Source organism: Melopsittacus undulatus, chromosome 3 (assembly GCF_012275295.1).
Source record: "Melopsittacus undulatus isolate bMelUnd1 chromosome 3, bMelUnd1.mat.Z, whole genome shotgun sequence".
In the NCBI taxonomy this organism is placed as follows: domain Eukaryota; kingdom Metazoa; phylum Chordata; class Aves; order Psittaciformes; family Psittaculidae; genus Melopsittacus; species Melopsittacus undulatus.
The window spans coordinates 107,702,733-107,729,412 of record NC_047529.1 but is presented as its reverse complement, the minus strand read 5'-3'; the positions used below and the strand labels follow the sequence as shown (position 1 = coordinate 107,729,412).

Here is a 26,680-nt window from a genome sequence, read left to right as displayed (position 1 = left end):
AACAGTGGATCAAACATTTAAACTGTGAAGTGAGTTCTTTTTTGGTATTCATTGTTGACATTGTAATATGGAGAAACTTTAATGCCCAAATTCTGAAATGAAGAAAGCTGCAGTAGTATTTAGTAGAAAAATAGGTAAGCCTTAAAGAAGTTAATGCACAGATGTACATGCTTGACAGAAATTATATCAAATTATTTTAATACTGGTGTAACATTGTACTTCCAGTTTAATGTTTTGGACTTAGCTTTTTCATCTTATTTGGTGTGTACAATCAGAAAGAAGGGGGTATTAGAGGTGAAACCTAAGTGTAATGTGCACATGCAGTTTAGTTAGAACTACTGAGAAATTTTTCATTTAAAAAAGCATCACTGCCTGAAATAATACATTGATAAAAATATCTCTACTGTTCAGAATGGACTAAATTACAATAGGTGCTAACTACTTTGAAGGTAAGAAGAGCAGTATTTGTGAACTGTAGACAAATCTACATAATATTCACTTGGTTTATATTTATCTCTTTTTGACAGAGCAGTGTTTTAAAATTTTCAACTGTTACATACATTTGAACATTTTTCTCCCCCCCTTATTTACATGCTTTATGGGAAAGGTGCTGCATTTTAGGAAGGAAACAAGTTAAACTGTGAATTCTTCATTCTTGTGCCTTGACTACTTGACATTAAGACAGCTTTGTGTGCTGTATTGGTGTTACTTAGTTTGTGCTTGATCTAATTTATGGGAAATTCAGCTGTCTGCAGATAGTGGGCTGTTCAGTTACATAATAAAACACAGTAAATGCAAGGAACAGACTTTTCAGTTAAAACATGACTTTCTGAGGCTATCTCAAATGTTATTTGAAGTTTGAGACCTTTTCTTATATATGACTATAACCATAAAAAATTTAAACGAGTGAAATCGCAAGACTTCTGCTATGGCTGTAAAATCTTCAGGGCCGAGCTCTAGGTGAGCTTGCATAGCCCATTGAGTGAGAACTGGATTTCATGACCAGATACATGGTTGGAACATGGATATATACCTTTGACTTAAAAATGGATGTGCTGATCATGGAATACGACCTAGTTACTAAGTTTCATCTCTTTGTTACCTAGAATACACAGTTCTGATGTTAATCAAATTTCTAATCTGACCTATTTTCATGAGCTTTTGGTACCCTTGTTGAAGAACTGAGGATACAGTTGGCGGCGTGTTGATAGAATCACAGAATGGTTTGGTTTGGAAGGGACCTTATAGCTCATACAGTTCCAACCCCTGCTATGGGCAGGGACACCTTCCACTAGACCAGGTTGCTCAAAGCCCTGTCCAACCTGGCCTTGAACGCTGCCAGGGATGGGGCAGCCACAGCTTCTCTGGACACCCTATGCCAGCGCCTCAGCACCCTCACAGGGAAGAATTTCTTCCTAATGTCTCATCTCAATCTCCCCTCTGTCAGGTTAAAGCCATTCCCCCTTGTCCTGTCCCTACAGGCCCTTGTAAAAAGTCCCTCTCCAGATTTCTTGCAGGCCTCCTTTAGGTATTGGAAGACTGTTAGACGTTCTCCCCTGAGCCTTCTTCTGGCTGAACAAGCCCAATGTTCAATGCATTGACATCAAAGAAACTAATATATGGACTACAAGTTAAGGTCCTCATTGATGTTAGGAGAAAGTCATGCTGTTCACACAAATATTTGTTGAAAGCTTGTTAACACACTTTAAATATATAACAACATGGCTGGAGTGTTTTAATGCATTTTACAGGAAATGACATTGTTAAATATTTAACTGAGCAGTAGCACTTCTGCAGTTAAATTAAACAAGTTGTTGTCATAGAAACATAGAATCAGCTAGGTTGGAAAAGATCTGTAAGATCATCAAGTCCAAGCATTACCCCCTATCTAAGTTAACAAAAATGAAAGCCGGGAGATGGTTAAAAAGAACTGTTCAACAGTAAACAAGAAGAATGTGTTGAGTCTTACAAGAGCTTCCACAGAAATGAAAGCTTTTTGCTTTCTGAAATCTGTTTCACTGTTGATCCGATGGCTCGTGTGTGGAGCCTTCGAAGACATGGTCTGCAGGACCAGCATTTACCTCCAATTCTAAGATCAGCTGTTTCTTAAAAGATGCATCTGTTTTCTCAGAGCAGTGTAACTGATTTAATTTTGTTTGTTTGGTGCAGAGCTAATGAGTCACTTTTGCTCCTTACTGGGTGCTATACATACGTAAATTATTTCAAATGTCAGAGTATTCTGAGGGCTTTTAAAGGGATATGTTGCTGAGGTACTAAGTGTAATGTAAACGAGGTAACAAATGTAATGTGCTTAATTCTGATTTCCTTTATTAGAAATCATTTTTTATCAGTTGAAGAACATCATATTTGTAAAGCAAGCAAATCTGGCAACTGCACCGAACTCATACCAATTGAAGGACATTTAGGCATCATGACAGGAACATTGTGGAGTTGTATCACTGAACAGATTGCGGTAGGAGAGGCTTCAGCATGGGAATCAGTGCAGATTGTGAGTTACAGGATTGAGTATGGGTGATCTTCCGGGAAAGCATAAACCAAGTCTTTGGCAGAGGTAACGATTCTTTACTAGTTCTGGCAATATAGTACTGGCAGAGCAATGCAAAGCTGAATAGTCTGAGCTCGATTCTGTGTTATGCAGCTTTTATTTGTTCCCATATCTTCATTAGCATAAAAGCTAACAAAGCTAATCAGTATTCAAAGAGGATATTATAAAGGATAATGGGTACTGCACACAAAACATGGGATGCTTTGGTTAACGCAGATGGTGTTTAAGCTGTAGTTGAGCATTTAGGTCTGCACATCTGGAAGGGGCATATTTTTGAACATACATATTACAAATGTTCTTGGGTTATTTAATTTTTAGGACAAAACATTGTATGTAGAAGTGTGTTACAGCATAATTACAGGATTTGTTTGATATCAGTGATTGTGAATAGGTTGTAGACAGTTTAAACAAATTGAGACTGGAGACTTGTTCTGTCATTGTCTGGATTTTCTGACCTGTTTGGTTTTTGCTTTTTTCTTTTGTTATGATTCTGAGCACTTGAGAAAGATAGCTGGTGCATGTCTGTTATCAGTTTCCATAGGAGAATCAGTCCTGATCCCAAAAGACTTTACTAAATATTTACTATGCTGTTCTCGGGAGTGGCATTGTTTTTGTGCTGTGCTACAGTTGTTACCAGTATATATTAAAGCCTTGTGAGGTTGAAGTATTTAATGAGTGTGGGAGAAAGGTGTACTATTTTGCAAGGCCATGTATTTTAATAAGGGCTTTATGTTTGAGAAATACTAGATGAATGACACTAATTTGGATGTGTGGTTAGAGCTTTTGAAGAAGTTTCTGTTTTAGGGGTAACAGAAACACTTTTGGAATCCCTTAGCGCTAGCTTTCTACCTGTTTGATTTAAAAAAAGTTATAGTGGAAATGGGGATTTCTGTACAGAACACATAGGTTTAGGATATCCAGATGTTTCTTCTGGTTACTTATAAACTTTAGCAGGGCCTGAAGTACTCACAATTCAGAGGTCAAAGATTAGTGAGTTAAAAGACTTAGCTTACCTGCTGAGGGAAGAGAAATTGTGTATCCGTCTGTTTTCTCCTTCAGGAGTTCTTGTTCATGACTATAATAGAACTAAATTGAGGAATATTTGTAAGAGCAATCACCAGCTCTGTGGGTACTCAGAGCAGCCTGCAAATAGGAGCCAAGTGGTAAGGGCTGAATTTTCATCCTCCTGCTTGGCTCAAATAACTGGAGTTATTCTGTAGCTGGAAATATTTTTTCACATATTGCTGTTGCTTAGCTTGTGGTTTTGGATAGTCTTCTCTTGTATGTTTGCAGACAGAGATGACATTGTGATGACTTCACTCTGCAGCATGTGTGGCTCTGGGTACTTTTGTAGGTATCTTAAAATCCTGTGACAAAAGGCTAGCAAACGTAAAAGTGACGACATTTTCGAAGTTGAAAGGAATATTTCACAGTGAACCCCCCAGATATAACACAACTGCTTTGTCTCTGTATGTTCCCTAACAGTTGTTCATCTCGCACGGACAATCACGAGCTTAGCATAGAATGGAATATCTATAACTGATCCCTAGATTATGGAATCTGTCTTGCAGGCCTTTGAGTGGCAGAAAGATCCCTTCTCATTGTCCTGACCACCAGTGAGGGCATCTTTATGATTTCTTTGCTGTTGTTTTTTTTTTATGTTAATTAATTTGCTAGTGCTTAACTAAAGTGGTAACTACTTAAGCAATTTCTTCACAGTGTAGGGGGTGTAACAAGCCTAATACTCTGGTGGCTGAATGTACCTGATCAGTCTGTCTGTTTTGTTCACATGAGTAAGTATCCCAGAGGAAGGTTTTGCCAGGAAATATTTTGCCTTCCAGCTGCAATTGAATGGGCTTGAACAACAAGCTGGGGCAGCTGGGTCCTGTTTTGGTCTTGATTTGTAGGGACCCAAGGGATTGGGAGAGTGGGAAAGGGATCCTGTGCCAGTTGAGTGAGTTCAAATGAGGAAAAGAGAGCTTTGCTCCCTCGGCTGCTCTGCATTTCAACTATTAATACAGCCATAAAGCCTATTCAAAGAGTTCTGTGTTCTTTGTGTTTTTTGAAAGAAGGATTGTGTGCTTAGCTATTGTGTCTTTTTTGAAATTTAATGTCTTATCACATGAGGCAGAATTTTCCAGGTCAACCACCCAACTTTAATCATGAGATCTCATAGAGTGCAGGAAGGAAGCTGAGAAGTCCTCACAATAACCAAGGAATCACATCCTATTGGGGCTGTTCTTTCATGGGGTCATTCACATTATAATTAAGAAACTCCAAGAAAGAAGTAGTTAAAAGCACTTGGACTTCAGTCTCTTGAGCAACTTGGGCAACCTTTTGAGTAGTTTAAGTCCTTGATGTATCTGATTTTAAATAATTTTTTATGGTCTTAAGGTGTAACAGGAGCTTTTCCCCACTCCTTTTAAAGGTTGCTCAGCTCTGAACATAGACCTCAGATCACTGTAGGAAGGACAAACTGCTGCTTCCAGAGGGAACCCTAAATTGATTTTTTGTATGTTACATGGCAGACACCAACTGCTTGGTTGCATTTTCTCTATGCATCAGGCTGACCTGTGGTTGACAAAAGTAAACAGCTATTTCTCCTGACTGAATTGTGCTGTTTCAACAAATGGGTGTTTAAATTGTTTTGTACAAATCCAGTTACTCTGATTGCCACATGAAAACAATATGAAGGTGGAAGTGGGGTAAAATGAAGCTATGTTTGCACAGTGATCAGTCGCTTATATTAAGAGTGAGACTTGTGGAGGAACTACCTATTAAAAAAAAGGTGGGTGGGGGAAGCTACAAAGAAGGAATAGTTTCAGAAGAAAATAGTGTATCTATGCTACAGTGTAAAACAGGATCCTGTGCTACCAGATTCATCCTCACAGTACATCCTTACTAATGTTAGGGGAGAAGAGCTCTGTGCTGTGGTGGCTAGATGGTTGCTGTTACCTGTTTTCCTTGGGTATTACTACATTGTTGCCTGCAGTGTAGACAGACTCTCCGTTTGGACACATAGGTACAGAAAGCTAAATTCTCCTTTATTTATGTGATGACTTTTGAATACTTGGTGTATACAGGCAGCTGAATGCAGACCATCAAGTTGAATTTCTAGTAACTCCTGGCTCTTCTTGCATGGCCAGGGTTTGTCTGCTGTAGTTTAGTGGGGGGAAATCCAAACAGGGGGCTTCAGTTTGTATGCTGCTATGTGATTTTGTGTCAGGTATCCTCTAACTGTGGGGCAGAAGTATGTATATGCATTTCCTTTGGTTGAGCAGTATAACAGTCTAATAGCCAGCTGATGCTTGTTATTAAATAGTGATTTTGTTTATTTAATAAACCTAATAGTGTCTCCATGTGTATCAGTGATTTGAACTCATTTGGTTATTTGGATGTGCAGAGTACCACAAATCCTTCCTATAAGCAGTTGTATGCTTGCAGGTATGAGTTGTTAGTTGGTGTACACTGATAAGAACTTCTTAGCCAAAGAGTGTGTTTTAATTTTTATCTCATGTAATATTTCATGTGTTCACAAATGAGCATTTTGAGTGAGTATTGCATCTGTTATGAAGTGTGGGTTTGTTGTCATCAACTTCCTTTGGGGCAAAAGAGTTATTCTAGAGAAGTTAACAGTATGCAACATTTCTTCCAAATGAGGTTTCACTTGATGACAACTAATCCTATAAAAGGAAGTAAAAAAGATACAGCACAAGCTTCTGCTGAAGCTGAATGGAAGTTCTGCCATCTTAAGTTATGAGTGACACTGGGCAGAAAATCCTGTGGTCTTTCTGCTGCCTCCAGATGAAGGAAAATATTTCATTAGCATTGTATTTCCCCCCCCCCCCTTCCTTGGGATGGAATAGCAACATTTAAATAGACCAGACAGAGACATTTTCCACAGTTTTCCATTGTCATGGAAGAACAGTTAACTCCTTAATGGAGGGTTTGTCTTCTTTTTTTCTGGTCTCAAGGTACCTCCCAGTGTTGCTTTACAAGCAGGACTGAGGAAAGCTGGTTTGCATTATAGCTAAATGTTCTTCTGGGGGTAATCTTTATGTTGTCAAGGTTGGTTTGAAAATTTGAGAAAGGAGAAAAAATGTTCATAGGGCTGGTGCTGGGAAGGCTGGATTTAGTGAGATATTTTACACTGAGGGTAACACTTGCTTTATTTCAGTCATGTACCACAGGGGCTTCTTGGAGTCAAGGTTGTAGCCAGGGAGAATTTTTTCTGTGAGGTTTTTTTTTTTTTTTTCTGAGGTACAAGATCTATTGAGATGAATTTGGATATTTTAGGTATAATTTTCTTGGAGATTAGAGGAGATAAAATAGTTCTTAAAAAGTAATGGAAAATAGTGTTTAATCTTCACCTTTTTGTAAGCTTTCTTTATAGCCAACACTTGAAACATTTATATGTTACTCTAGTGTACTAACCGGACTGCTAGCACGTGATTTATATTTGCACATAACTTCACGGTATCTCTTATACTGACACCATGCCATAAAATAAATGGATATCTAATGCTCATTTATATCTTTAAATCGTTATGTGATTATTTCTCTTCAGTCTATCTTGTGGGATCCTTGCACTAAGTGGGAGATTAAAACATCACACAAAAACCATTGAGATATAAATAAATAACGCCTTAAATAATTTCTGATGGGTTTTCTACCCTCAATGTTTGGCAGCATGCTTAAAGAGCCACAAGAAAACATTTAAGGTCCTTTCCAAAGCTAACTATTGTATGATTCTATGATTAGTATATGTTTTGTTTGAGACTGGATTTAGACTAGTGACTTTTTAAATGCATATCATGAGAACGAATGTTGATGTGACAAGTAACAGTTGCTTTTGTTTGGTTATTGGTATTAAGAAGAAGATACTGCCATTTAAGAAGTTGAGGTAAAGGCAAGGAAAGTAACTGTCATCTCTTGGCATAACAAAATGTGAAGGCTGTGTTTGCTCTCTGTGTGCACACAAATCATACAAATAGCAACGGCAGTCCCTGCGAACGACTTGAGGGCAGGAGAACAGTGTAGTCACAGATGGAGCCACCTTGGTTGCTATCTATCTGAGTTATGTTTACTGCCAGGTAGTTTTTCACTTCTAAATAGGTTAAAAAAGGCTGACTTCGAAAAGTAGAGAGTGGCAAAAGCCATTGACTACAAGGAAAGAAGAAAGAAAAGGAATGAAGAAACTGAATCTTAGATGGAAATGAAGCTTAGATGGCTTATTTCCTCCCAGAGGAAATAAGGCCAATCATGTCAATAACAATCCTCTAATATTATTGATCACACAACAGCTCTCTTGTTTCTATGGTATAGAAAACTATGTAGTTTCAGAAATAGAGAGGAATGTTCTTGTCTCATGAAAGGAAGGAAATGGTTATACTGGCATATATATTAGGAAACTTCAAGAAGAAATCCTGTTTTTTACATGATCAGCTCAATAAGATCTCATTGTTAGAGATGGCTTATTTGTTGCAATGGGAAAGTATTTTTTTTCTTCCCATTTACTTTGATTTTTGCATTTTACCTTTGATTTTGTTCCAGAGAGCAATTCAGTTGGTTTTTATTTTAGGAAAATAATATAATTTTGCAATGTTACTCAACAGTATTTGTGTATTTTAAAATCTCTCCTCCAGACAAGGCAGAAATAGGTAGGATTTCTCTTGCAACTTAGGTTTGCTGTTTGGTGTGGTAAGGTCTTGTGTGAAACATGCAGATTTTTGTATTAAAATAATTATGTTATCAGTTTGTTTAAATATTTTCACACATTTTTGTATTCCAGCATGTTATTTTCATAGGTAAAAATGTGATCTTGAAATGACATTTAGAGATCTGTGCAGGTTGTGCCTAACTACAGGCATGGGGTTCCACTGAGAGTGTCAGGGTGAGAACTGAATATTGGCTGCTGCCTTGCTCTTGCCTTTTGAGTAATTCACACCTGTAATCTTGGCAACAGATTTGTGTGCATGTACACACATTACGGCATTTGAAATAGTTCCCACATAAAACGGGTCAGGAAATAATTGTCTTCCCCATGTGCAAAATGATAAAGGGTTCTTGGTTGTTTTGAGTAAGTACAAAATGTTTGATTCTTGGACTATTCTATGATTCTTCAATCAGTGAAAGAAATTACTGCTCATGGGGCAAAAAATGCCTTTACTCTGTCGTGTACTTCAGGACTGTGAGATGGGGAACAAAGCAAGATTTCCTTTTCCTGAGGCACAGAAGCAGGATTTGGAGTAGATTTTTATCTATTACCTATATTTGATAAGGAAACAATTGGGGAAAGAGCTACACAGGTTTATGGGGTGATTTGTTTAACCCCATGGTAATTTTTCCTTCTTTCTACCTGACTTAAGGTAGAGGGTGAAATATCAAATCCTGCAGATTGCTTGCTGTAATGCTGCTGGGTGCGTTCCAGTGACAGCCATCATGAATGCTTCCTGAAATCTGTGTCGTGCTTTATTAGAGCTCCAAACCACCCTAGTGTTTCAAAGATAGAAGGCAGAGTTTAGTTCTTTAAAGCAATACAAGCCAAACCCCAAACCCTTTTTATGGTCTCTGAGGAGAATTTGTTCATAAGGTTATTTTCACAGTGTTCCTTCCATGGCGTACTTTTTCTTTGAGTTCAGGTAGTGGGTAGAGCATGAGACTTCACGCATGAAGAAGGTGGTCGTTGTTCCTTTAATGGCTTTATATACACAGCTTCCTAAGTTCTAGCCACTGCATAGAGGAATATGTTTTTGTGGTTGTGCAGTGAGTTGGTTTAGGTTAACTTACTAGTTAAGATTCTCTTAATTTATTGATCAGTTTTTGGAAAGAATGAAAAGTTACTGCTAGTAATTAGGAAGTTGCATATGATATCAGGGCAATTATATTTACTTTTTTCTTCAAATCTGTGCAATCTTTGGTATTTAAATCAGTAATTTTCATAAATTGTTCAAAATCTGTCTGGAAAACAGCTGACATTATTTTAAATCTGGAAGAGGTGATAGTGACAGTAGGTACTGAAAATCATTCTTTTAGAGTAAGATTGTTTGCAGTTATTCAGTCATTCAGAATTGGGAAAGTCTGTTGCTCTTTTCCAGCCAAAAGGATGGAATCTTGAGTTATTTATCTGTTTTCTTCTAAAAGTTGGTTATAGCACAGGGGCCTCAGCAGTTCTTTTGCTCTCTACCTCCCTCTCACTGTGGACATTGTTGCACTTAGGTATTGTAGGGTTTTGTTTTGACTCTTAAGCACAGTGGCATTATAATCCTCTGTTGTGTCTGCTTTCACCAAGTCATCTATGTTCCCCACTGATACTGTACTCCTGGCCACTACAAGTGCTTGCAGCATTTCAGGTGTACTAGGTCCTCCATTAATAGATGGAAGTCAGTAGTGTTGACATTGAAATGTGATGTCCAGAAGAAATGTGGCATGTTTCATTACAAGGAAAAAACTTTTTTTGAACCTCCATTCTCTGCTCCCTTCAGAATGAATTTGAAAACTTGGGAGTTCTGTAATCTTGTGATCCTGTTTTAGCATCCTGTTTTGTTAACTTTGTTACCTTTTACTCACTATTTAAAACTTACAAAAAAAAAGCCAAACCAAACAAAAACATACCCAACATAAAATCTGAATTTTTTTATCTGGGTTTATCTCTCCTCTGAAGACGAGCAGTTGTAAAACTCCACAGAAGGACTTTCTGCTTGTATTACTAGTATATTCCCTAATACCAGTATATGCCTATATATAGTCCCTGGGTATTCCCTATTTTCTCTTGGCAGTGTTGGAAGATGATAAATGAGGAGTAGCTTTGTTTGTTACAACTCCTTCGCTGATATGTAGTGTAACTTCATTATCACTGTTACTTCCTTTTGAGTGCAACAGCTTGTTTGCTTACTGGGATTCAGCTACCTGTAAGCTCATTTCAGCTCACCCACTATTCTTCACAGTATATGATTGGAAATATATAGGTTGTCAGCTGGAGAGTATATATTTTTTTAATCCCTTACTGATTCAGATCGCTAATTTCAGTAACATGTTGATTGCCTGAAGTGGCACTCATGCAAAGTTTGCATTTTGCCATTGTGCTTATAAGTTGCAGTATGGATGTTTTCAGGAGCTGAGTTCATGCTCTATGTGTTCTTGAATGGAATCTCTAATGAGTTAGAAATAACTTGTCCACTTCCTCAAGTCATTGCTGATTGAAGTGTGTCTAATGCATTTTCTTGTTTATCTTTGTGTTACTATCAGAAAAGATATTTGTGATTCAGTTGGGTCAGAAAGGTTGACATGCTTTTATGTGTAGAAATGTTACTCATGTAAGGCACCTTGGTCAGGACATTGTGGGGAAACCTGCCCTGCCCTTATTTCAGACAGCTACTACTTACTTGTCAGTCCAGTAACTCTCTCAAATGCTAAATTCCCAATTGTTCTAAAATGTACTAAACTAAATGTAAATGGGGAAGATAACTGCAGCGTGAGTGGGTTTTTGCTTAACAGATGGAACCCGGGCAAGCTATGCTGCCAACTGGGAAGAGCAAGGAAAAGCTAAAGTGAGTGTTGTCTCTTTTGATGACTAGCAGCTTAAGTTACTGACAGTCACTGTTTCTTAAGTGGAAGTTGAATTACTCTTGAAGTTCAGAAGGATTTTATGATAAAGGCATCCATTTATTACTTAACGTAATATGGGTGAAAAGTTGATGAGGTTTTATACTTGACTGCCGTTAACATCGGTTCTGCCATCTTTGAGCATGAATTACATGAAGCACTAATGCTGGATTAAAACAAATGTACTTCCCATTCTTACAGGCAGTAGTACTTGATTTTAAATTAACATTTGCACTGAGCTAGAGGTTGTTGACACTTGGAATAGTACTGAGTAGTTCATTATTTAAAAATTATGCATCGATGGGTTTCCCATCGTTAAAGTTTTGTTCATCCCTCTGTGTAAATAAGTAAAAATTGCGATGAAATACAAACAAAATGAGGGTAAGGAAGCTGGGGATGTTGTATACTTATTACTCCCTTCTTAAGGACTTGGACATGTCTCTAATATATGAGTGAGCACACAATTCTCGTTCTCTGAAGTGTCATTTCTTTAAATCCTTTTTTTAATGAACCCTTGTGTATGCAAATGAATTTCACAACTCAAATTCTGCCTTGTCTGAAGCTGGCAGTTTGTGTCAGGGATGACAGTGACGTAGTCACAGGTATTCTGTTGATTCCAATAGAAGTTAAGTGCATTCTCCTGAGCATTTGGGCCTAAGATATCTTGAAAGCCCATTGCAGTAATTTCCTAAATTAATATGTGTTAAATTATTTTCCTAGGAGTATTCTGTGGATGTCCAGTTTCTAGAGAAAAGTTTTTCAGCTTTGTAAAGTGAAATCTTTCCCATATTTGTGTATCAAAAGAAGTAGTAAATCAGAGAAATTGTTACCTTTGGAGTTGCCCAAACTGTATGCAAACTTTCTGGCTATTAATTCTTCTTCTAATAATATACCTGTTTGCTAAAAGAGCTGGAGGGAGTAATCGGTTGGTTCTCAAGCAGTTGTATACTGGTTATGCTGGGAGTCTGGATGCAGACTCCTGATTAAAAAAAAAAAAAAAAACAAACCCAAACCCACAAAGCAGAACAACCCCACAGAAGTAATTTCATGAGCAGAAATGACTAATAAAGCTGGGCTCCTGTTAGTGGTAACTTGTAGTTGATTGGAGTCCTTGAGTTAAAGGTTTTGTTGCAATTACATCTGTATGGGAAGATGTCTCCTCCTGCTGCTCTGTCTGGTTCCCAGGGAGTTTACTCAAAGAAATGAGGGGATGCTGTTGTAGGTTGTGTGAGTTAGGTCTCCCTCCTGCCACCCACCTTTTGTGGAGTATGCAAAAAGTGAATTGTCTGTGAAGCATCCTCTGCTTACATCTGTCTGGTTCCAGGCAGGTGATGGGTATTTGTTGAAGAGGACACCTGGATGCAGACACGTGCTGTGACTGCAGGAGTGCTGCTGCTTTGATTTCTGTGTCTCTCTCCTGAGAGGAATTCAAGTGTTTGTATCTGTAAAGGGTTTTGGTGGTGGTGATGATGCTTTATCGAAATCACTGATTTAAAAATAAATCAAGGTCTGTCTGAGAAGATTAAAATCAAATGTTTCTGAATATCACCTCTGTTACAAATCATTGTGGGCTATATTCTGCTCCTCTGGTGTTTTGTTTTTATGGACTAGCTGTAGAAAATGTACACAATAGCTATTGTAAACCGCAGCCTTCCGCTGGCCACTGTATGTAAAATTGTTAATTTATGGGCCATCATTATTCAGCAAAATAACAAGAAAGTAGTCCCAGAATACCTTATTGTATGCAAGAGACCTTTCCATTGAGGCAGTTTGATAAGCAGCCCATTTCCTCTGAATGATTATTGCTAATGTTGCTCACAGTAGTTACTATATTGGGACTGAATTCAGGTTTTCCAGGTGCGTGGTTCTTATTGTACAGAAATTTTACGAATGTGCTTTGAGATAAGCTGAGATTGTTTAAATAATCAGATGACTATTATATTTTTATGGTAAATAGAGAGAGATTTGGGTGGAAAGAAGAATCAATCTAGAGTAGAAAGTTGACAAGGAAGAGATAGCTATTAAAAGGTATGACCTGTGGATGAGCTGGCAGTGTGTTCTTGCAGCCCAGAAAGGCAACTGTATCCTGGACTGCATCAAAAGAAGTGTGACCAGCAGGTCAAAGGGGGGTGATCCTGCCCCTTTACTCTGCTCTTGTGAGACCTCACTTGCGAGTGTTGTACATACACAGTTCGGATGCCCTCAACATAAAAAGGACATAGAACTGTTGGAACAAGTCCAGAGGAGGCCACGAGGATGATCAGGGGACTGGAGCACCTTCCATATGAAGACAGGGTGAGAAAGTTGGGGCTGTTAAGCCTGGAGAAGAGAAGGCTACATGGAGACCTCATAGCACCCTTCCAGTATCTGAAGGGGGCCTACAGGGATGCTGGTGAGGGACTATTCATCAGGGACTGTAGTGACAGGACAAGGGGTAACGCGTTAAAACTTAAACAGGGGTAGTTTAGATTGGATATAAGGAAGAAATTCTTTAAGGGTGGTGAATGGGTTGCCCAAGGAAGTTGTGAATGCTCCAACCTGGCAGGGTTCAAGGCTGAGTTGAACAGAGGCTTAGGTGATGTGGTTTAGTTGAGGTGTCCCTGCCCATGGCAGGGGGGTTGGAAGTTTATGATCTTAAGGTCCTTTCCAACCCTAGCTATTCTATGATTCTATGAATCTGAGTTGTTGGGGAAAATGCATTTTGACTGTGCGCATATGTGGCATACAAATGCTAAATTTTCGCTTATGCTTGACATGATATAGGCCTTAGAATATTACGCATAATTTTATTAATCACTTTTATTTGCTACTATGTAACTGGAGAAAAGCAACAAATTCAGTTGTTGTTAAGCAATGCTGTGAAGCCAAGCTAAAACTAAGAGGACTATTTCTGTGGTAAATTTTGAGTAAATGCAGAGTAAGGATCTAAAAATAGGTGTTAATGAGGGCAGGAGTTGCCACACTTTCTGAAGGATTTGAGATCAGAGCAAAACAATGTTCAGAGTGTGGGAGGAGAAATGTTACAGTTCACCTGTTTTCCATATTAATTAGGGAGTGCGGTGTGTTGTTATGGGACTTATCAAGATTTGGCCGAGGACTTGACCCATCTGTCAAGAATGGTTTAAAAGTAACAAGCTCTGTTTGGCTATTGAATGGAGGGATGCACTCATGACCCACACCTTCAGATAGAACTAATTCTAAATACACATTTGATGCTTCATTATGACTAACCGTCATTTTTAGTAGTAGTATTTTGGTACTATTTCCTTATGGATAAGTATTAAGAATTTCTAGGATGTGGATTGCAGAAAGGTTTGACCATCTTTCACACTGTTGTTGTTGCCCCAATTTAATATGTTGCTCAAGAACATGGCCTAGCATCTAGAAGAAGAAGAGGTTTCATGACCAGGTGTTTGAACTGGGCATTTTTGCTGAGCAGGGGAAGATGATGAAATAATGAGAAAAATAGGTTTAGTCATATAATGTGGAACATGCATCGTCCATACTGAAATGTTTTCGTTTTACTCTGGGCTATTTAATTTGCTCTTTTGTGGTTTGTGGATCAAGGTGACATTTGGGAAAGTGAGCTATGAATTTGCTTCCCTACAAGTATTTTTTTCATAGAAAAAACCTTTTAGAAACTAATTCCAGAGTGAAAAGTAATGAATTCATAGCATTCGTTCTGCTTAGGACTTAAGACTTACATTTTCAGTATGTTGTATTACCTTTAACTAGAATCTGTTGTTTTATTAGAGTGCAATTTCCATTCAAATATTTGTAAGTATCTAGACTGATAATATTTAAAGATTAGAAACAGCAACTTACTGTATGTTACTCACTTCTGAAGTGCTTCATTGAGGTAACTGAGTTCTGTCTCCTGCAAACAGCTGTGTTTGTACGAATTTGTGTTCTGAGCTCTTCTGGAAATGTGTCCAACTTCCTTATTATCCCATTATTTACCTCAAATTTCATTGTGCTGTGTCTTGCCATGAACGTTCCTTTTAAGTTTCTAGTAAACAAAACTTGGAGATAAAACTTGGCTAAAAGCATTCAAAGAATTTTCAGAACTTGGTGACTGTTTCATGTGTTTATCACAACTGGGGAAACATTTCTTCTCCAATGCAGTGGGTGCATGTGAGAGCACTCTCCTGTTGGGGAAAAAAGTACAGAACTTTGGAAAAAAATGTCTGGAATTTGAAGATGAAGAACACTTTAATAGTAATTCTTCTCATTGATCAGTTTGTAGTTTGGAACTGAAACACTTAATTCTTCGTTTACAGGAAGAATGTTTATTTCACTTCACATCTAAAGCTGATAAAACCAAATAATGGTATCTTGTTATAAAATTATTATATTGTCTTAGAAAAATTGCCTTTAGCAATGTAGCAGTGAGCAAGTGTTTTAATCTGTGTAGCCTGTCACAACCGGCATTCAGCAATAGAACTGTTACTAGTGGGAGTACACTTCAGAGATGACTCTTACCTCAAGCTCAGCCCTGCAAATCCACGCATATAAGAGCTTGTGGTTTTGAGGCCTCTCATTTTTGACTCAGCATCAATGCTGGTGCTGAAATAAACATGCTCAGTAGCACTACGATCAGTTCAGATGTACTTCTTAGTGAATCCCTTTGCTTGATATATTAGGAACTCTGAAAGCTTAATTTGAAACAATCATAGAATCATAGAATGGTTTGGGTTGGAAAGGACCTTAAGATCATCTAATTCCAACCCCCTCATGCTAGACCACGTCACCCAAGGCTCTGTCCAATCTTGCTTTGAACACTGCCAGGGATGGGGCATTTACCAGTTCTCTGCGCACCCTGTGCCAGTGCCTCATCACCCTCACAGTAAAGAACTTCTTCCTTAGGTCTAACCTGAACTTCCCCTCTTTAAGTTTGAGCCCATTATCCATTGTCCTGTCACTATAGTTGAGAACCTTTTTATGTCTAGGTAATATAAGTGTAAGGGGGCCTAAAAACTGAGCAGAGAAACTGAACCAAAAATATAAGTTGAAGTTTTTCATTGGTTCCATAAGGAATTTGATCCATCATGGATCTGGGTTCCAGAATTACTCTTTATTGTATCCTTGATAATAAAGAGGAGATGTGGATCAGAGGAGATGTGGATCAGAGCAGAAAGGGTTGTGGTGCCAGTTTGAAGGCCTTGGAAAATATCTTTGTCATCTTCAAAATCAAGATTGTGTTGCAAGTTTGATTTATATTAATGGGAATCGTTGATCTCTTTTGAAGTAGTGATAGATTTTAATGATGCGACTGCACTGAAGATTGAATGATTAAAATTGCTAGGAGGTGAAATGTGGTCAAAATAAAAATATCTTAATCAGCATTATCTTACAGTGATCACTTAATCAGGAAGAAAATGAAGATGATGGTAGTTGAGAAATAGAGTGCCGGATCTGGTGCACAGCTAGGTATTTGAGCACTATAATGTGGCCTTTATTCTCAAGTGGGTCAAATCAAGTTTATTACAGGCAATTTACATTCTAATGGCACTGAACTGTCAAATGATTAATTATTTTTAAATTTTAATTATGTTCATTTTAAGGTAACTCTTTCAGAGTGCTGAAGTTTAAGGATCTTTGAAGAACTTTGAGTCCTGGTAGTTTAATAAAGGACTAGTGTTGAAGTTGTAATTCCCTAAAATGCACCAAAACTAAGAGTTCTTGAAATACGACCTAACAACACATTTTTTGTAATTGCTGTCTTATTATCGTGTCAGTGCGAAAGAACCAGACGGCACTGAACATGTTGATTGCATCACCCAGCTTGAATACAAGTAGCAAGCAAACTGAGTAGTTTGCGGTTCTTAGAGCAGAAGTAGTAAAGGGTGATGGCATTAAAATGGTGTCAGATAGGTGTGGAGTGGAAACATTTCAGTGGATATAGGAAGTCTTTTCTTTTTCTTCTTTGTGGTTGAGAACTTGGAGTAAAAACAAGTTGTAAAGGCTGCAGTAGAGTGATAGAATTGTTTGGGTTGGAAAGAACCTGAAGATCACCTAGTTCCAACCACCTGTCATGGGCAGGGATGCCTCACTGAACCATGTTGCCTAAGGTTCTGTCTAACCTGGCCTTGTATCTTTGCTTTCTGTTGCACTTAGGGTGCCTTAACACTTGAAAGTAACGTTTTTCTGGGATGTATTAATGAAGTACAATACTATCTGTTTTCTTGTACTAATTTCAGAATAATCCATAGGATATATTAGACAGTGTAAAGCTAATGCAGGCAGTGTTCGGAAGTCACTTCGTAGTTATTTGCATCACAAATGCTATTTTAAAAATACATCTAATGGCAATGAGTGGTTACTTCTAAAGAAAAATATGATTGGAAAACCTAGGCCAAATTCCTTCTCATGATACTAAGTTCTTAGTAGTTTTTAATATTTCTATTTGACATATGTTTTGTCAAAGTAATTAATGCTTCTGAGTTTTTCACTTAATTTTAATGATTGTGCTTCAGTTTAATGTCAGGATTAGATCATGAGTGCAAGACTTAATATAACATCTTTTGTTTCAAATGCTAGTTTTCAAGGCAAAATTTGCAGTGTAATTGTGTGCATCTGCACTATATTCACTACCCAGAGTTCTCCAGACCTTACTGGGGCTTTTGAGATGTTTTGCAATGCAAATGCAAACAAGTGTCTGTGAAACCCACTGTATATGAAGTGCTTATGTCTAAGTTTATGCTTTGCTTTTAAAGAGGAAACAAGGTATATTGTTACATGATGTATTAGTTCATATAGTGGGCACTTGCCTGTGACATCCTGAAGAACTTGCCTGCTGTTAGAGCTCAGCTTCATCACCAGCCTTCTGCTCTGAGGCCTTTGTTGGGAAGTGTCTGCAGTGATGTGCAGTGAATTTGGGGGCAAATGCCCCATGATGGAGGAGTGAGAACAGAACTCAAGTGATTCATGTACTGTGTGAGACATGACAGGTGTGCATTTTGACAAGCTCTAAGAGAAAGAGTGTAGAGTCTGATCACACCTCTTCTTGCAAGATTTAGAGCTTTAAAAGTGCTTCAGTTTTACAGAGCTTTTACAGCTTTTTTCCCCCTTGAAACTGAAAATGAATAATGTTAGTTTTTCACTAAGATCTAATGAACCTCTCCCTATCAGCAAGAAAATCAAATGTCTGACCTTGGTATTTTTGCCTTATATAGATGACTGTAAGAAGTCTTTCCTTTTAATTAAGATTTTGAAGTAGAAGGAAGGCAGGCTGATGTTGTGTAGCTCAAGTCCTGGTTTGTTAGTGATAAATTAGTAAGAAGAAAAGCAATCCAGAGTAGTGGTAAAGGGAGAAAAGGAATGCATCGGGAAATTTAAGAAAGGATGGTGGCAGGACATTATCACCAAAACGGAGACTACAGAAGAGTGACTCCAGTAGGGTAGATTACAGTTTGAAAAGAAAAGAAAGAAATGGAGACCTAACAGAACTTCTCTTAGGTGATGGCTTCTGTGACTGGTAGGGAAATGGGATGGGGGCCATGAGCAGGCATATACAAGAATCAGGTGAGGTGGAGATATGGAGAGCACTGAGGAGGCTTTGAGCGGAGGCTTTGAGCAGAAAGGATCAGGTGTGGTGGCAAAACTGTGGGGACAGGACAGAGTGATACTGGGTGACAAGTCTAGTGGGAGAGATTAGGACTGAATTGTTAACAGGGAAAGCATTGGGATGAGAAGTTGCAGCAGCAAAGAGGTGAAATTGGATCGTGTATTTGTGAGAGGCAACAGAAGGGAGTGTAAGTCAGGCTGCAGTATTACTCAGATGCTTGAATATCCCTTAAAATTCTTCTTTCTATAGCTTCAGAAATGGAACATGAGACTCCTAAAGCACTGTGACATACCTGGAAAACTGGGCAGGGGGCTTTGTTAGTGCTGGTCCCTGTAGGGAGTGCCAAACTGCAGCACTGGTCAGTGGGATCATGTACTGGATGCCTGTGTTCCATGGACCAGAGAAGCTAGCTTTCTTCTAGTAAAGCACATCTGTGTTATTACAATGTGCAGCAACATTTCTAGAATGGATTAATTTTTTTTAAACAAAGATTATTTGAATTATAAATAAAATATATATGAAAAGAGTTCTTTAAGGATACAAAACCATAAATGCAGAAAAAAGGAAATGACAGAAATTACAATGCCCCCACCACTACCTTGAGAAAGCACATATAGGCTGCAATTGTGGTTACAAAATACCTGTTCTTTAGCGTGGAGGGCTGTTACCTGATATGCAGTCATTCATTTTCTCTTTCTTTAGCTTCTCCCTCCCTGAAGTCTGTGTGGTTGCACATTTTTTGTTTATTGCATAATCATTTTTTTTCCTGATACTCGTCAACATGTAATCTTTCACAAAGATAGTATTTTTCAAGAGCCTTCTCAGATTAGGTGATACCTCTGCTTTGCCTAACAAAAAGCAATTCATTAAGGGACTAAATTTTACTTAAAGTATTAATTTTTGATTTGTGGTTCATTTTGACTTTTCATAACATTTAGTAATTCTAAACACAGGTCTGATTGATTTTATTTACAGCTTGAATGTCCAGCATTTTTTGGCAGTCAGATACCAGCATCCTGAGTTACATGTCAAATAGTGAGGAATTTGAAGTTTAAACCTGTCAGAAGTGTAATTTAAATTGACTTGTCTCCAGCTCTTTGACAGCATGAGGGATGGAGTCTAAGGAGCGTTCCGCTTTATAAGCAAAGACCACATTTCCCCCTTTCCTTTGTTAGCCTTTAATGTGTTGAAATACCACAAAACTGTGTGCTTCTGATTTCCTCCCAGAGCATTTCCACCCTCTTTACTAGGTGAAACAAGAGTCCTATCGTAAAGATTTTACTGACCGTGCAACAAAAACTGCATCAGAATTCCAATGCACAGCAGGCTGAATGAAAGTTTAATATTTCACTTTGCTGCTGGTATAATAATATTTAATCAGAGGGTGGTTTACTAAAATTCTTGTGACAAGAAAGAATGGTAATATAAAAACTAATGGCCATGTCTTGTAATATGGAAGTGTTGCCCAGATCTGCAGTGGGTGTTTCATGAATGCAGGGCATATTTTTCATCTGAGTCCAGGGAGGGAAAACCAGAACTACTCTCATATGTTTGGGGAAAGATCTTTTATTTCTCTCTGATTTTAAAGTGTCTGTTGTATCTTTTGTGGGAGCTGTAGCCGAAGATGTCTGGATGGTCTCCACTTGACCTAAATGAGGATAGATTACTTTTTGTTTTATCCAAGATGAATAAGATCCAAAATACTGTGTCCATACCATAGTACAGGAATTTGTGGACATGCTTCTCATTCTTGGAAAATGCCAGATTCTTAAGTTGTACTTGGAGATATTGGCAGTTAACTATTCATCAGGAAAAACACGTTAGGACTGTTCTGAGGGAGCAAAAACTGAGTCTTAAAAATGAGAATGGTATTTGCGACTTATATTTTTTACATTGCCTGAACTAATGTTCTGTGGTTCAGCTGCTATCCCAGTTGACTACGTTGTTTTGCCCTTGGTTTCCTTCAGAGAGTTGGCAGAATCTGCAACAAAGCTGGGCTGTTATGCCAACCTTAGGTGGGTGGAGGGAAGAGATTTCTTTTCCATCTCCTCAATTAAATGAGGCATTAAGCTGCTCTGCCTTGCCTTTGTAGTTGATTTCTCCTTTGTTTTGAGAACTACTGTTTATTTTGGGAGGAGTATTCTCTCACACCTCCTTTCTGAAATCTCCCATTATGGTCCATCTTCACTCAGATGCTATTTACACATTTCAGGATAGACACTGATAGAAGCCAGTGGAAAAGAAATACTTTTGGGGTTGGACTGAGCCTTTAAAATAACACCAGTTGTTAAATTCCTTCCAGGAACATAGCAGAAATTTCAAAACTGGAGAATGCTTTTCAAAAACAAAGCTATAGATGGATTATTTTGTTTTCTTTTCTTTAAAAAAAAAAACACTGTTTTCAAGGAGAGCATTAGGAAGAACCAGAGAGCCTTCTGGTATTCTGTGAAGTGGCAGTCTCTTAGGTTAAGTGCATGGGAAAGCTCTATGTATTTATATAATTACTTTTAACTAGTGAAGGAAAGGGGTTTTTGTCTCTAAATGGCAGCAGCTGGCTTCCTGTGCTGGTTGTTTTCTTTTCCAATCTATTTCCTTCATTATGAACTTTCACAATTGTTGTTGCCAGTTCTGGTGGATACAGCTTTTAATTTCTTTATCTTTGGCTTGATATGGGATTCTACGCTGAACAATGCAGCAGGCACAGGGCTGGGTTTGCTGTGCAATATCTGGGTCATGTTTTAGAATTCCTTTGGGAAGTGACCTGCCAATTGATGATCTGGTCTTCCATCTGAGTCTGTTTATCCATAAAGCAACTATGGCATCAGTGAGGAACTGAGACTTCCTAAATGCTGTCCTCTTATGTTTTGTTTTCTATATAAGTCAGTTGTTAGGACCCATTTTCAATAGCTGCTCCAGGTCTGCATCACTTTCTTTAAACTGTAAACATGAGCTTCATCTCACTTGGATTGAATTTCAGGCCATGCTTACAGCAGCTCTGGTTTGCTGCAATGCTCTGCTGTAGAGCCAAAGTGCACTATAGGAGGTGAGGGAGAAGAAAGTAAGAAGCTCACCACTATCTCCCCTGCTCCCAGCCATCAGGTTAGCCCTGAGAAATCTGAATGGATGGCAGGGCTAGCCCTGCCTGGGCTCTGCAGACAGAAACTGGGAGCTGGAGGGAGAGAGCCAGAGCAGGAGCATGAGACTAACTTTACAAATAAAGCAGCCAATACTGCTGTTTTATTGTTTTGATGTTGTTTGGTATCACGTGTATAATCTCAGCACTAAACTGCATTGGGTTGTCAACCATGTTGCTGTCCTCTCTGAGTCAGCTCTTCAGGCAATGCACTTTTATCTCCAAGAGTTTTAAAATTAAGCCCCTTGGTATTAAATGTGCTGTAAGTAATGCTGGTAACTGCTTCCTTTCCCAAAATACGATAGACTGTTGAAGCTCAGTGTCGCTACTGCAGAACCTGTTGTTTCACCTCTCTTCTGCTGGACAGTTGTACAAGTCCTCCTTTGCAGGGCTAGGAGTGGAATGTGTGCCTAGTTTAGCAGCTGCAGTCCTGCTGCCTGTTTTTCTGTGTTTGACATGTTATTTCAGTTGAAGTTCTAGTCAGATTTTAAATGGAAACAAATGTAAATTTCAGACACTTGTATAATTCTCCTTTTACTGTTTGCTTTTTTTTTTAATTGCTTAAATGTATTGTAAGCATAAATGGAATTACTAGCTAGAACATAAAACATGGGGAAAGACTGATAGAGACTTGAAGGAATAGTCATGACAGGTTCACCTTGCTTGGAAACACAGCTTAGCTTACTACTTGTGCACATGGATTACCCGAGGGTGAATTGGAAGATGGGGATTTCTTGCCGTGTATAATTGAATGAGTGCAGTGAATCTTGCCAAGAGGGTGGTGGCTGCGTTTTCACAGGTAGGTAGAGATTAGAGGTATTGGACAGGTGGGTGGCTGGTGTTTTTGTAGAACAGCTTTCATAAGTGAAGTCTTATCACAGAATCATAGAGTAACAGGGTTGGAAGGGACCTCAAGGATCATCTGGTCCAACTTTTTTAGGCAAAGCATGACCCTAGACTAGATGTCCTAGGACCTGTCCAACTGAGTCTTAAATGTGCCCACTGTTGTGGAATCCATCGCATCCCAGGGGAGATTATTCCAATATATCCATTCCCTCCATGGTGATTGATAGCAACATAGAACGTTTTCAGAGTAACCTTCTCTGTAGATTGTATGTATGACTTGTGAGACTGTGGCCATAGAGAGCACACTGGTAAATTTGAAAGCTTTATATGGTGAACTTTGGTTCCTGTTGAGTTAAAAGTCCAGGAGGAGCTGCAGGATGTGCTGCCCACACTTGCTCTCTGGTTAGGAGGAGGAAGAATTAGATTTGGCACAGCCAACTGCTGGTCCCTGATCTCCATCACACATTGCTAGCAACTTGAAGAGGGGTGTCTGTGTGGAAAAAAAATCAGTGTATTTCTGTGTATTTCTGTAGTTGAAATACCAAAGGAAGTGCCTGACAAGCTGCAAAGACAGTGTGTCACTCTGGTATCAACAGTCAAGGAAACAGCAGCTTCTTCTGAAACAGGGTGGTGTTTCTGTTACCTTCATATGATGCTGTTCAAGGGGGATGTGGATGTGAGCAGGGAAAGCCTGCGTACTAGTGTGTTTTAGTAGAGCCGCATTGCAGGGACCCCTTTTGAGCACATCACATTTTGAAAACTGTTCCTTGACCTTACAGTTTGCTGTCTTTATAACAGCTCATATGACATTGCCAAAGTAGTTGCAAAAAGTCTGCCTGTTAACCTCATAGTCTGGAAAGCTGGCTGTATGAAGCGGCTGTCTGAAGATCTGCCTTCCAAGACCCTTGGCCAGGCCAAGTTTTCTGTACTTAAGATTACTGTTGCCACAAGAAGGGCAGATGTTTGCACAGCAGACAAACAACGCTGATGATAAAGCAAATTGACCTTTTATGGAACAAGCTATTTGAAGCACATTCCTAGGGCAACTCTTTTTTTACTTTCTTATTTTTCTTTCTTGTCTTTCTCTTTCTTCATCAAACTGCTTGGCTATATGTTGACGTCTCTGTTGCTAGAGGTGATAACAAAAATTAGAGATGAGTTTACAGCTCTACAAACCTCATCCAAACCTTTTTTTATCAGCTGTATTTTACTGCAGCACTTCTAATGGTGTTTATTTTTCCAGTGTCCCTATGGGAACCCTGGAAAATTTCAAAATGTAATAATTAAAGAATGACAGGCCTTTCCTTACAATATAAAGTGAGGGAGAGTTTTGTGGTTTAAACAGCTATGCTGGTGCTTGTTAACAAGATATTTTGACTTGTAATCTAGCCAGGCCTGTAATGGTCAAAAAATGTTGAAGTTGAGAGCTACAAGTTTGTTTTCAATCAGTTGTTTTTCAAGTTAAAAGGCTTTAATGGCTTGCTCTAATTTGTCCAGTAGTATCAATATTTGTATTAAATCACTTGGTGCAGTACAGCTGAGGCTGTCCCAGTAAGGCTGTGCATTGTGTTGTTGCTTACTTTTTTCGATTGCAAGACTTTTTTTATTTTACTGTATAAAACATAAAATGAAAGTTTGAGGAATCTCTGAACTTGAGTAATACACTTCTGTTGAAATTACCTTTTAAAAGTAACATGATTTAATTGTATAATTAAATCTTTTGGATAAAACTATTACAAAACTAAAGTAAAAATATCACTGCAGGGAAAACCTCAGCACTATATGGCTGCATCTTTACTCTTTGTAGCTAAACCCTGTTTTTTTAACCATGAGCTGATGTTCCTGTAACTATAACAAATGTAACTCCTGATAGAAAATTGATTCCTGGCATCTGGGGGATGTTAGAAAAATTAAATAAGTTCAAACTTTGGAACCTCTGAGATTTTTTAAAAGGTTTTCATCCAGTGCACCACTAACATTACTGGAGCTGTGCTAAGTGTCCCCTATCCCGAAGAAGTCATCTCCAAAAATACTGCACGCTATATCATCTAGGCCAATATTGCCCTTCCAGTTATCACTCATCAGCATTTTAATTTTTCATGGAATACGATATTGTTTTGTTCTTTGGCAGATAAAATAATACTGTCCAGACTGAGCTCTTCATTATGGCACGCTTTGCTTTTGCAACCGTAGCTAACAACCTAAAAGACTGTAAAGAAATTTACAGCTTGACTCTTTGTCCCCCCTGCCCCTCAGCCTTTAAATTTAAAAGAAGCAAAAGATGGCTTAGTGCATAAGCTTTTTCTCACAGTACTTTTGGCTTAGTTCTTCGCATTATTTCTAGCTTTAAAATTCATTATATTACATTATGGAATATAGAGGAATAAGCAAAATGGTCTGTTGTTTTCAGGGCTTTTATTACATCTATTTTAAGGTGCTGTTACCCTGTTTGGTTGTTTTTGTTTTGTTCTTTTTGAATGATTGATATTTTCTTTTGTTTCAGCCAAACCTTTTACATCTAAAGTGAAACAGATGCGACTCCATAAAGAAGATTTTGAAATCCTAAAGGTGATTGGTCGAGGAGCCTTTGGGGAGGTATGTATGTGAGGAGGTGGAAGGAAGGGTTGAAACAGTCTTCTTGCACATCTGCAGCACTGAGGAGAGACAGTTAATAGCAATAGACTGATGCACAGGTTTTTATATTATTTAGCCATAGTGGATATTGTAGGCCCACTTCATGTTTGATGCAAGTACATTTTGATTTATACATTCTTTGACAGCTCTTTTTAAGTCTTACGTTTTGAGAAAGGCAAGTTCCCATGGATTCAGCTGTCTGATGATAAATCATTTGCTTGACTGCAATTCTTTCCAGTCAGCAGGCCAGGGAGTTACTGATGGTATAAAGATTTAGCCATTTTTAATCATCCTAATAATGAAATGGTCTAAAAGTAGTTTTCAGCAACTTGAACAGCCAAATTTTGATATTGATGTTCTAAGAACACTGAGAAACCTCTTTACTCCTCTGTTACTTTGTTTTCTGTTTTTAATGTATCTTTGAATGTTTTTCCTGTAGTTTCCCTGTTAGTTTCTTTTTCAGTTTTCATCTGCTGCTATCAAACTATACATTTGTTTTTTTGCTGCTTCTGATTAAGTGGCCTCTTAATTGAAGTCATCAAAGAAGGCTTTTCATCACCAGGCTTTATACTAGGCATGCCACATTAGAGAGGCTGAGGAAACTGGAATAAATAAACATTAACTTTCTGCCCCTTCTTAATTGTGTTAGGTGCATGTGCTTTGGTTTTCATGCAGGATGCTATGTATGTAGAAAGAGCAACCTAATGTGTAACAGTGCCTTGAATTTTTGCTAGCCAAATATACTACAGATGGGCATAGTGTATAAAGCTTCTGCAGAAGGTTCTCTGTACTGCCTGAAATATATGCATGGACTGAAATCCAAAGTACAAAAAAAACATTTTCTGAGTGATATCTTAACTGCTTTTGCAACTGAAAATAGTTTGTTGTTTTTTTGGTTTTTGTATTTATTTTTTTCCCAGTTCTCTTTTGTATGACAGCATTTCTGGAGACTCTGTGGCATGTGACAGTTGGTTTTATGTTCACTTAAATGTTTCCATCATGTGTGAAAATTAGTCTTTATTAGTCTGTGGTTATGGAAGAACAAACTTCCGTAGGTACTACGTTAAGGAATGGGAATTTTTACTGTAGTGTATGTCATATGCAGATATCATCGTTGGGCAATTAACATGAAAAAAAAAGCAGTATTTATTTAGCCACCTTAGCATTTTTGTTTGGTTTTGCTTTATCTGGAATAATGCTTCTTTATAAAGGAGGCTGAAGGCTGAAGTTACTCATGAATAGTCTTTAGTCTAAGCCCCTGCCACAAAGAATGTCGAATTCTCTGTTTTGATGTAAACAGTTCTGCTTAAAACATGAACTTTTCTCTGCT

The 26,680-nt window shown here is 38.3% G+C and overlaps 1 protein-coding gene across 1 annotated transcript in view; it reads left to right on the top strand.

Annotated features, from left to right (window-relative positions):
- CDC42BPA (CDC42 binding protein kinase alpha) overlaps positions 1 to 26,680 on the top strand; it is a 181,523-nt gene that overhangs the window by 31,457 nt on the left and 123,386 nt on the right. The window contains exon 3 of the mRNA XM_034060359.1: positions 25,220 to 25,311. Within this exon, the coding sequence (XP_033916250.1) occupies positions 25,220 to 25,311 (92 nt within the window). The remainder of the gene's footprint in view (positions 1 to 25,219; positions 25,312 to 26,680) is intronic.